This window comes from Musa acuminata, chromosome BXJ1-2 (genome assembly GCF_036884655.1).
Source record: "Musa acuminata AAA Group cultivar baxijiao chromosome BXJ1-2, Cavendish_Baxijiao_AAA, whole genome shotgun sequence".
Lineage (NCBI taxonomy): Eukaryota > Viridiplantae > Streptophyta > Magnoliopsida > Zingiberales > Musaceae > Musa > Musa acuminata.
Window position 1 is genome coordinate 20,057,706 of NC_088328.1, and position 12,133 is coordinate 20,069,838.

Consider the following 12,133-nt stretch of genomic DNA (forward strand, 5'->3'; position numbering starts at 1 on the left):
TATAACCTTAATTACTTTAATTGATTTATCCATTTACTAGTTAAGTTTTTAGTTATAATTACTATATTTCTTAATTATTGATTTTTACAAAGGATTCCGACATAATAGGATGTGAATACCCGTAACCACACCGATGGTGATTCTACTGCAACAAATCAGGATCCGGCTCACGCCTAAGCTTAAGAGATCGCATTCGGCTTGCTCCTCAATTGGGGCTGGGCCGAGAAGCCATAACGGGCTGTGCCGAAACAGCCCGTTAATAGCTCTGTCAAATCACCGTATGGCGGATATAAGCTTATTCTAGTCCACAACAATTCTCTTCCTCCATGGCTTCCGTCTCCTCCTTACCCGCCTTCGCCATCTCCGACTACCGCACCCGCAGCCGCGTCCCCGCCCGAAGCCGATCCTATCCGAACTCCGGAATTTCCGGTCCCGGCGCCGGTCTAGATAGCCTCGGCCGTGCCGCCGCCTCTTCCCGCCTCTTGAATCCATGGCACCGCCGCGGTGATTGGAATCTCGGCCCGGTCCGGGCGGAATCGCCTGATATCAAGAAGACGGAGCGGGAACCGATGGTCCCCCCTTATAATGTACTCATCACGGGTTCGACCAAAGGTCATTTTTTTGCTTTCCGGCGTTCTTAATGATTGGAGTTGTTATGTTTAGTTATTTTAATTTTATTTATCTGTGGAGGGTTACATTTTTTATGGAAAATGTTATGTGAAAAATGCTAGATCGAGTTTTTGGTTTCAGGATTAGTCTATTGGTCTAAATTTAGTGACGTTTTCCGTAGTAGTCTTTTCGTAGAGGCTTCCTTGGTTTGTTGGACGAATGGTGATGTGATTTGTTTTGTTTTGTATTCTTAGATATTAGTGAAGATGCTGTTTTTTATTGTTAGTTTTTTTTACTAATTTATAGAGTCCGCAATGATGATTATAACTTTTAGCTTCCTCAATGTTGTAGTTTTATTGCATGTTGAATATTAACAATTTGATAATTAGGCCTGACTTCGACAGCAGCAGCACTTCTAGTAATCTAATACTTATGGTCCTATGCAGTTAGATATCATATAGCAGAAATGGTGCAGCTCATTTGTATCTCTTAGGCTTTCTTGTATCAACAATTGGCTGTAGGCTCACAGAACTTTTTTAAAACGCATTGCATAGACTTCAAAGCTTATAATAAAAAGTAAGATATTCATAGTCAAATTTGTCTTGTTAGTGGCATAGGAGGGAGATATCCTCAGTGTTATGATCATATACATTTATATGCTTTTGAGTTTGAAGTGTTAAGATAGAAACCTTATTTTACTTGGGTGCAAAGCTATCTTCAGTAACACCTTATTGCATTTTTGTCTATCTAAACAATCGAACATCTTCGCCCTTCTGATTACCACCACTACCACACAAGTCAAACTTCTGGCAGTCACCATGGAGGTAAAGGGTCGGACGTTAATGAATCACTGAACAGGGAGAGGCATGGACTGATAATTTTTCATACTTGTATTCAACTTCTTGCTTGTACTTGATTCTGTCCTCTGTTTCGGTAACTGCATTTTTGTTACTCTTTGTCTTTTTCCCAAAGAAAGATGAAAGTATATTACTTCATTTTTGTTACACTGAAATACCATGATTCCTGTGCTGTGTGCAGGAATTGGATATGCACTTGCAAGGGAATTTCTAAAGGCAGGTGATAATGTCTTAATATGCTCAAGATCAGGTATTGAGTTGCAATTGAGAAAACAAACATATATTGACTCGGACTCCCGTTATATTTGACTAATTCAGTCAAATTTTAATATTTTCCAATAGAAAACTATCTATTAAATTGGTTTTGGCTCATTGATGGCATCTTTTGGTGTTTTTGGACATTGTGTAATGATATTAAAGTTGTTACTCAGATAAGCTGATCCTCTGCAGTTGAACGCGTTGAATCAGCAATTCAGAGCTTGCGCAAGGAATTCGGAGAGCATCGTGTGTGGGTACCCACTGTTGAGCTCCTCTTGTTCCTTTTTCTCCCACTGCCACACCTTTAGTGATGGCAGTGCTTCATGGTATCTAACTAGAAAGTCATAAGATGCTATCTGTCATTTCAGGGAACTGCATGTGATGTCAGAGTAGCAAAGGATGTCAAAGCTCTGGTTGCTTTTGCACGTGAAACGATTGGTTACATTGATATATGGGTATATAATTTTGCCAGACATTGTCATTGCATTATATTAGAAATTAAATTCTTATCTGATGAAATTTTCCCCATCCTAACAGTTTTCTATTATGAAAAGGAATACTGTGTTTGGCATACAAGATATAATTTTGCAACTTTGTTAGATGAACATTGTTACTGCATTGTATAACTTCAGTGCAAGAATTATAAACTCTGCTTTTCAATTATATAAAAGGCAATACCTCACATAAATGGTATCAATGTCATTATGATCAAACAAAAATAGAGATCATTGGATATGGGATGGACAATAAAATTTTCTCCAACAAATCTTGACATTAGATATGGAATTGTACTGTTATTCTGTTGTCTGGGTTACTATGGTAAGCTGGAAATTCTTAAAAGAATTAGATATATGGATGTCATGTCTGTGAACCAATATGGTTTTTCTTCTATAGACTAAACGTGCCAAGGAGACTATCAAAATGTCTCCTTGTTGCCCCTTACAACAAGGATGTATTTATTACTAGCTCTTGTAGTTTTAAACTTTCAAATGATTTACTCTTTTCTATACCTTTCCTTTTCTTTTCTGACTCATTCATCTTCTTAATAAAATGAGTTTGAGCTCTTGCTATTCTTTTCCTTAAAAGATTTTTAGGTTTGAATGGCTTAATCTGGCAGTGATTAGCATCTGTAATTCCGCTGTCATGTCTCAGTTTTTTGTTCCTGATATGCTGCCATTATCCAGTGCTGCATTGTACTATGTTGTGCCAGCACAAACTTGGCCATGTGCCACAGTTCATTATCATAATTCTTGTTGGGGTTACAATCCTACGGATACATGCTGGTTTGTTCTGGACAAGCATTTATCAACATGGATTGGCATGTGTCAGCAAAGGTTTGCTGCAAATATAGATAAGCACTATGGCTTCTTGAACTTCTCCTGGAGATAGGATGTTGAGTCTGTTTTAAGCAGAGAAGCTTACTGATAATTATTTGACTTTGGCATTTTTTTTAACCAATATATCCTTCTAAGATGGAGAAATAATACAGATTAACAATGCTGGATCAAATGCATACAGTTTCAAACCATTGGCCGAAACTTCTGATGAGGATCTTATGTAAGTGTTGCTTTGTAGCAATCAAGAACCTATCAGATTTTTTATGTTGGATAATAGTTCTAAACATTAATGCTTCTAATTAATTTATATTATGCTAAGGGAAGTTGTCACCACAAATACTCTTGGTTTGATGATTTGTTGCCGTGAGGTAATGATCTTATAATAGTATTGCTCGGATTTCATCTTTTTGGCACATAGAAGCTGGTTTTCCTGCAGCATTAATAAGTTGATGGTGTTGATAGGCAATAAACATGATGCTAAACCAGCCTCGAGGTGGTCATATATTCAACATTGATGGAGCAGGTTCAGATGGAAGGCCAACACCACGGTATCTTTTTTTCTTCGTTTTCCTGCTTTTGTAATAATGGTGCTATTATAATAAGTAGGCCTTTCAACTGAGAAGTTCATTCTTCTTTTGGGTGCAATATGTTGACTATATTTTCTTTCTTCAAATCTATGTCCCCCTTTTATTATCATTAGGATCTTTGTCAACATTTTTCTCTAGACTAGCATTTGTCCATAACTGTTGAGAACTGCATTCCAGTTTCATCTCTATTTATTTTAACAACATTTCAAATCTGTAATCTTTTATATTCTTTTGCTTGTTAACAATTTCCGAGAACATATTATAAATTTTAGTGCACTTATAATTTGTTCTCTGCTTGTCTTTTCGCACAAATTTTGTGTTGCCTAATATGTGAATTCTGAGAAAGTCGTTCTTTTTTCCTTCCATATCTTTGACTTATGTTCTGTAACAATTTGGCAGAAGAAGTTCCATCATTAAAAAAAAGGATCATTTTCTGTATTATTTTCCTATCTTGTTTCTTTTATGTTGATCCTGTATGTGTTTAGAAATGTCTCTGTAGGATGCTTATATTTACCTTGTAAGATATATTGAATAGTGGATGTATGCTTACATGAAATTCTGTTCTGTTATCCAGTCATTATATTATGTCCTCAAATGATAAACATTGAAGCGACTTTACAAATACCATCTTATGTATTATCTATAGGTGTTTATGATTTGTTTACAGATTTGCTGCATATGGTGCAACCAAGCGCAGTGTTGTGCACCTTACAAAGTCCTTGCAGGTAATTATTATTGAAATGAGTGAATTAATGGTTCATCTTATATGTATAGGAAGCACCTTGAGATTTTGTGTGAGTTTATTGTAGAACATGTTTAATCATAACAAGTACAAGTTTTTACCCTTATCCAAACTTTTAGAAAATTTAAATTAGCTTAGCTAGTAAAGATATGGTTGTTCATAGTAAAGATTTGGGGTTGAATCCCACCTTCACCACTTAGCCAAATTTTGAAGGTGCTGATAAGTGTAGCTGGTAAATTCTTTGCTGTTAATTCCCAGCTTTACACTTACCCTCAAAAGAGAATACATGTTCAATCATGTCACAACTTTACTAATTGTACCTTCGACAACGATTAGGACTGATGACTTGTGGGTGGGCTGTTGCAGTATTCCCATCAGTTAACTATAATGTTAATGTTGTGGATAAAAATTTCGTGTATCACTGGATCTTGATGTGCCTTGTACAATTGGTTCTTTTGCCAACCTCAACTTTTCAGTCAATTCCAGATTCTAATTGAAAAAGTCAATGTGCAACTTTGTTGTGTCTCATTGTACTTTAGTGCTATTATAGTTGGCCATATGTGCTATGGCTGTAATCCTTGTAACATTTTTGACATTCTTCCTTTGTGCATCAAGATACAAGTAGTAATTTTTCTGCAAAATCTCTACATGGCTATTTAGCTGTAGCACAAAAATGTCTTTGGATCTTAATAAGGTTTGTAGAAATTTTTGTTGTGCATGAAATTTGACCATAAATAACTTTAGAGTCCTTCCAATTTCCTTTAAATGTGTTATTTATGCTAAGGCTGACAAAGGTATTGTCTATGCTCTTTTAATATGGTAAACTTATGATTGGCCTTGCTTCATTCTTCGATCAGATTTTGTTGATTGCTAATAAGTTACAATAGTTTATGGTTCCCTATGCTTTTTGTGTTCATGATGAAGCTACAAGCAATCCTAATGTTGTTTGCAACTATATTCCAGGCAGAGTTGCAGATGCAAGAAGTGAAAAATGTTATGGTGCACAACCTGTCGGTAATGGATTGTTTGCTGTTGTTCACATTCATCGAATTGCTTCAACTATATAAATTTTATCTACTTCGTTTTCTTGTCAAAGTTTGGTTTAATGGTTGTGCTTTTAAACCGACTGAAATCAATTTTCCATGTCATCCATTTGATATGGTGCCTTTTTGCAGCCTGGTATGGTAACTACTGATCTTCTTATGTCCGGAGCCACAACAAAACAGGTATTATATTCACTTGTAAATTTATATGTGGTTTTCCAATGTCCCAGCTATTGGTTCTGCTCTAACATAAACTCAAATTACAGGCCAAATTTTTTATCAATATATTAGCCGAGCCGCCTGATGTGGTAAGGACTGCACTAATCACTTCTGTATGATGGCATGATGCATGCTTTATTGGAGTTTGAAAGCAAACAAGATAGCATACATTTATGAGTCCAACCTTCAGCCTTTTCTGCTGGTCATATTTTTAAGGTTGAATGACAAATACTTCAATACCTTAATTTGGTGAGTTTGAATATTAAATCGATCTTGAGTCATCAAATGATGATCGACCATTAGATCATATGTCTACTGGCTGTTAGCCAAATCTGTACGAATCAGTGTTCCAGTTTAGGTGAATATGTAACTACTCCAAGGCACACTATTTTTTTCTGTTCTTATCCCTTCTCTTTCTTTACTGCTATTTCTGGCATCCTCAGTTGATGCTCCAGCAACTGAAGTTTTAGTTTAGTGAATACTTTCCTTATGTTGACTATATATTTTCCTGCAAAGAGAACTTACACCTGTGATGTTTTATGATCTTGCCAATCTAGCTGCTAGTTACTAGTTCAAAATTTTCATTTAGTCTGGAGATGGAATGTTCGAGGTGATGGATCTCTGTGGAATAATTCACTAGTTTTTTATCAAGTGGAATATTCTTTTACAATATCTAATTTAAAAGAAAGGAATCATGCAATACATCAACGAGTGTGGGCTCGTCCCTAATCCAGTATGGTTTACAGTTTACACTATTAAACCTTCCTGATGAACTGGCTAAAGAATCGATGTATAAATTGTCATTAAGTGCTCAAGGTTGAGAGTTAGATGTAAGGCATGTAATACTACTAAGTATCTTAACATGCAAGAGAAGAAAATGGTATGGGATACAATTTCTCCAGTTATGCCTTCGTGTTAGGTCCATCCAAATCTTAATTTGAATCAGATTCCCACGAGGGCAGATCCTTGCGGCGGGACATAACAAGCACAATTTAAAATATCTTTAACGTACCTCATGGTGATATTTCATTGACCTGCAGTTTGAAGAGTTCTCTACATCATTTGGCTCCACATAAATAGAAAAACCAAAGTTTCTCGGAGGTCTTATCTGAATTCTCTATAGGTTTGATTTAGTTAGGAAAAGGTCAATCTGGTCTGTTTTGACATAACTATGGTCACATGTATATTCTCCGGTATCATGTCGGGGTTGGCTATTTTGTGAATCTAACACACTGAAGTAAGGGAGGCACCATCCGTGTTGTGATTTGCTTGTTTAAGCCACTTTTGTTATTAGTCTATTGTATATTTTATGTTATCTAAATTTTATGCTTATGGTGCTAATAGTCTACCAAATATTTCTCCTTTTGCAGGTTGCTGCATTCCTTGTTCCATCCATCAGATCAGTCCCTAGCAGTCAATCCATGAAGCCCACCTACATTCGATTTCTCACGGGCTTCAAAGCTTACTCCCAAATCTTTTCAGTTAAGAATTCTGTTCCTTATTAAAATTCGTTGATGCTAATATTCCTGTTACAGAATAAGCCGAACTGATTGATTCATTTATCATATTTGCTTCTTGCATCTAGAGACTTGCTTTTGGTGCACGACGGAACAGATATCTCGTCGAAGATTGAATGACTTGGCTAGCTTGTAGGTTATAATTTTGTGACAAAAATCTTTTAAAATCTGTAATGCAACATCCTTTCGTGAAGGATTCCGAAGTACGCTAACCATTTATTTTGATTGAGTAAATTATTGTTTGTGCTGCTTGAAGGTGCCCTTACCGATCTGTCGGCGTAAAAAGAACAAGTAGCGGAACTGCACGCTTCTGCAATTGTTTGATTCGGTATAGTATTTGAATTTGCAAAATACTTTGAACGCCAAATCTATGCAAGTGTACCAGCATCTTGAAGGGAGATTTCTCTAACCCCAAGCTTAAGAATGATCCTCTCAGGGAAAAAGCAGCACCTCAGTATCTAAAATGTAAATTCCCACTGTTCATGTCAAATCAATGTAAGTACTCTGTTTACAAAAGTTAGGTTTGGTGAGTGATGGCATATTTCAAATCTTGATAATGTTAATTTTTTCTGCAATCATTCATCACTTTGCTAATACAATCCACATTCGTGTTTTAAGATGCTTAGATGATGATCAACTATTCGGATACCTAAATGTCATGCTTTCTCAATTCTCCATTTTGCTTCATTGTCGATACTACTATGGATCGAAATATCATATATCGTGATCGTGGCACCGATCTATCAGCATTTATTTGAGATCCGTAGAATCTCTTGGATTTCTTTTAGAAATTTGATGGATCTCAAATGAGATCAAGAACGATATATAAAATGCATCACGTGCTTCACTTGGGTCAGAAAAATGTGTTAGAATAACGTTAAATATTCCTTAGATGTTGGCATTCCTTGGCGTCCTCCCCAAGTCATTTTGACCGGCCAAAACCTTCTTCTCCAAGCATGATCTTATGACCAAAAGAGGATACATCTCTCTATATATGTGCTCGGATGGATTCAAGAGTGGGCCGTGAAGAGAGTGATACAGACATGGGAGAGGCGAAACAAGTGAAGTTGTATGGCTTCTGGCTCAGCCCTTACTGCACGCTGGTCCATCTTGCTCTTAAGCTCAAGGGGGTGGCCTATGAGTACGTGGAGGAAGACCTCACCAACAAGAGCGCCACGCTTCTGCAGCTGAACCCGGTGCACCAGAAGGTGCCGGTTCTTGTGGTGGACGGGAAGCCGGTGGCGGAGTCGCGTGTGATCTTGGAGTACATCGATGAGACGTGGGCGGAGCCTTCCTTCCTCCCCAGTGATCCTTACTCGAGGGCTAGGGTTCGCTTTTGGGTTGATTTCTTCTACCAAAGGGTAAATTAACGTCTTATTCTTTGCATCTCAGGATACGAGTTTTTCGAGTTCTTTTGGCGTTTAGGACTCTTTATGGAGTTGTTCGTTCTTCTTTCTCTTGTCTCTACCATCAGATCTCCCAGGAGGAAAGTATTAGCCAACTCAGTTAGGAAGTCATGAAACCACTGTTCGTAAACCACAGAACAATTTATGTCTACCAAGAGAGTGAGAGATCGATCTCATAGTCTGATATTTAGAATATATGAGAGTGATAGTGATAAGGTCTTAATGTGTGTAGTTTTACCTCACTCGAACTCTGATCTCCAAGTCGCAAAGGAGCAACATTTCTGCTCTATCCAGATTACATTTCTGCTCTATCATCATAAATCAACCAGCTTAAACTCTTATATTGTATTATAGCTAATGTATGCTTTCTCTGATTACATACCTTTTTGTGGTTTTGGGGATTGCAGATGGTGCCTCCTAGTTATGCCATTATACGTTCCCAAGGAGAGGAACTGGAGAAGGCAACAAAGGAGTTCATCGAGGTACTAAGAATACTGGAGAAAGGAATCATGGAGGACTTACCACGGAAGAAGGGGCCATTTATCCATGGCAGCTCCCCTGGTCTCCTTGACATAATTGTAGGTGCAGGCAATCCAGGAACGAAGGCCATCGAGGAGGTGGCTGATGTGAAGCTATTTAACGAGGAGATGACACCACAACTCTACTCCTATGTTCATGCGTTTCTGAGCCTTGACCTTGTCAAGAACACAGTGGTGCCTTACGACCAAGTGTTGGAAGCTATCAAGGAACGCAGAATGATGGCTCTCTCTTCTTCTAAAGAATAGACAACATGGTTTATAGGAAGAGTGATTGCTGTTGTTCTATCGAATGCAATCTGTTTCCGCAGTGTGACTGTGTATTACCTAAAAGAAATTGTCTAAACATCACTTGGAGTTTCTTGTGATGTGTCTGTACTCAGCAAAAGATCATCCACCAAATAAAGTGACAAGATTAGTCCCTCTCTCCCATGCCGACCACACGGACGAGTGCTCGACTTCCTCGGCCGGACATCCCCTCCGCCGGATTGGAACCTCTGCAAATTTTTGGTGTTATCTGAATTGTGTGTGTTCTACTTAATTCACCAGAAAAAGATAATGGGAGCTCTGTGAAGAAAGGGAGAGTCAAAAAAATATGCCAGAGGAATACAGCATCACTATTGTTCACTGATGACCGCTGTAGGTTTAATTATGGGGTGATCAGCAATACTTTACCAAGGAATTCCTCACAGATGAGTTTGCCCATAACACAAACATATGAACATCATAAGATATCATATGATTGCATCTTACCTGAAGAAAAGAACCTAAGCAAGTCATAATAATGTGACTTCAAATATTTTATACAACATGGTATTGAGATGTGATCCACCCTTTTTGGAATAAACAATCATAAACCTTAATCTACGCTTACAGACATGTGGTCAACGAGCAGTATCCTTAAACTCATGGGTCCAGATAGCTCTAGAGATCATAGTATAACCTGGTACTTAAGTGGAAGTATATATTCCATGTAATCAAGATTTCCAATAGACAAACCAGAAAAGCAATTCATTTGAGCTGAAAGGGAAAATGGAAATCCACATAATTGTGTTAGATTTCAAAAGAGCTCACGGAGAAGCTTTTTGGCATTGCCAATTCCACTCAGATCAGATGAGCCACAAAAATCAAAGGTTAAGACTTTATAGCCAAAAAGAAGATTAAAACAAAAGGAAGATTGGTACTTTTTCCTTTTCCTAGTGGTCTCAGTTTCACATGGATCAAACTTGGTTAGATTAGATGCTCAAAATAGTTTCTAGGAATTCTTTTCATGTTGCTGCCTATGTGCCTTCTTCAGCACCTGAAATTTTCATCAGGTTTCTGCTTTACTCTGCAAGAAATGTTAAAGATTTGCTTTTTGTTGCACAACATCAGTAATTCTCCGAAACCCAATTGCAGGAGCAAAGACTGAGACGATCAGCATGCAATCGGTGAATCACATGGGATGCTATATGTATAATTTCACAGCCATGCAGGAGGATTACAGCATCGTAGTCGACCTGCACAAAGATCAGCATGCTGCTAAAGGATTTCTTACAGATGAATCCATGTTTCTTATTGCAATTATTAGATTTCAAGCTTCTATAACTACACACGATCACATCTTGCATCCAAATTTACTACCAAATCACGCACAACATCAGCAGGCCATGGGAGGAAGATCACCCTTGAGGCCGTCGTTGTCGGTCGGCTGCAGCGGCGTCTTCCGGAACACCGAGCTGCCGAAGAGAAGAAAACCGACGGCGTGACCGACGACGGCGGCGATCAGCACGCCCCCGTTGAACGACATGACCGCCAGCATCACGAGGTAGGCGAGCCCGACTCGCGCCGCGTGCAGCGTCGTCCGGGCAAGCCCGGCGGCGACGTGGCCGGTCCCAGGCCTGATGAGACGGCAGTGGTTGAGCCACTCGACGAGGAAGGAGAGGGCGAAGACGAGGAGGAGCGCCAGGGCGTACATGCCGCCTCTGGTGCCGGGCCATCCCGAGAAGAGGATCTCGGAGTTCTTGCCCCAGAAGAAGGTCATGTGGGTGTAGTGCCGCTTGGCCATGTTGGAATTGTTCATGCTCATATCCCCCATCCCGCCGTGGTCCATGGCCTGAATCCTCCTGGTATGCACCTCGTCGTCGTCGTCGGAGGTATTTTTAGTATTGAGGAGGAGGAGAACGACGATGAAGGTAAGCTTTAATGTCCTTTTGGACAGGCGTGAGGAGTACTTTGCATGCAGTACAAACACCCAGAAATGGTCGTACAAGTCCGGAAGCAACGGCCGTGTTGGCACCGCTGCGATGTGACGGAGATTTTTGCTTCAGATTAGTCAACAAAGGAGGCAACATTTGCGACTACGTGGCCGAACAAATTGTCCGGACTTGGGTAGAACCTGGTCAAAGTCAAATACTAATCTTTTCGATCTCCTGTAGCCATATATATATATATATATATATATATATATATATATATATATATATATATATATATATATATATATATATATATATATATATATATATATATATATATATATATTAGAATAAATAATCATAATTTCATCATTTAAAATTACTTTTTCAAGAGACACGTGTTCAACGAAAAAATTATTTCGTTAATATTTAGTTAATTCTATTATGTATAAGAGTGATCGATGTGGGAACATAACAGGATATTTTCTTGGCATTTAAATAAAAGAGGGTCTGATTTTATTTGAGTTTTTTTGTGAGGGGGAAAATAATATCTTGACTCATAATAATTCCTCCACAATATTTTCATTCCACTCAAATAATTCCTTGATAGCTCTAAAAAGAAATCTGCTTTCAGAAATTATAAATTTATTTATTACCGATCAACACCACGTCACAAGAGCCCGATCTATCTCGACATCCAACTCAATCGACAAAAGACTTTCGACATCGATCCGTGGATCAAATCGTACTGACTCATCAATAATATTTGATAATTATATTAATATACTTAATATAATTATCAAATCGGTACATCTATTCATCAACAATATTCAATAATTATATTA

General features: G+C 38.2%; 3 protein-coding genes across 3 annotated transcripts; 2 read left to right on the forward strand and 1 right to left on the reverse strand.

The window, feature by feature from the left end:
• Nucleotides 1-311: 311 nt before the first annotated feature.
• On the forward strand, nucleotides 312-7,786 carry LOC135597322 (chlorophyll(ide) b reductase NOL, chloroplastic-like). The gene is made up of 14 exons (XM_065090119.1): nucleotides 312-612; nucleotides 1,648-1,716; nucleotides 1,917-1,978; nucleotides 2,093-2,179; nucleotides 3,214-3,281; nucleotides 3,381-3,429; nucleotides 3,524-3,609; nucleotides 4,316-4,373; nucleotides 5,354-5,404; nucleotides 5,566-5,616; nucleotides 5,700-5,741; nucleotides 7,023-7,133; nucleotides 7,238-7,301; nucleotides 7,426-7,786. The coding sequence occupies exons 1-13, from the start codon at nucleotides 327-329 to the stop codon at nucleotides 7,283-7,285; spliced, it is 1,068 nt and encodes a 355-aa protein (XP_064946191.1). The 5' UTR covers nucleotides 312-326; the 3' UTR covers nucleotides 7,286-7,301; nucleotides 7,426-7,786.
• Nucleotides 7,787-7,937: 151 nt separating this feature from the next.
• On the forward strand, nucleotides 7,938-9,534 carry LOC135597329 (glutathione S-transferase U10-like). Its single transcript, XM_065090129.1, has 2 exons — nucleotides 7,938-8,530; nucleotides 8,983-9,534. Exons 1-2 carry the CDS (start codon nucleotides 8,174-8,176, stop codon nucleotides 9,358-9,360), a joined length of 735 nt encoding a protein of 244 aa, XP_064946201.1. The 5' UTR covers nucleotides 7,938-8,173; the 3' UTR covers nucleotides 9,361-9,534.
• A 999-nt stretch (nucleotides 9,535-10,533) lies between these two features.
• On the reverse strand, nucleotides 10,534-11,295 carry LOC135597335 (copper transporter 6-like). The gene has a single exon (XM_065090137.1). It carries the CDS (start codon nucleotides 11,201-11,203, stop codon nucleotides 10,751-10,753), a length of 453 nt encoding a protein of 150 aa, XP_064946209.1. The 5' UTR covers nucleotides 11,204-11,295; the 3' UTR covers nucleotides 10,534-10,750.
• Nucleotides 11,296-12,133: the final 838 nt, after the last annotated feature.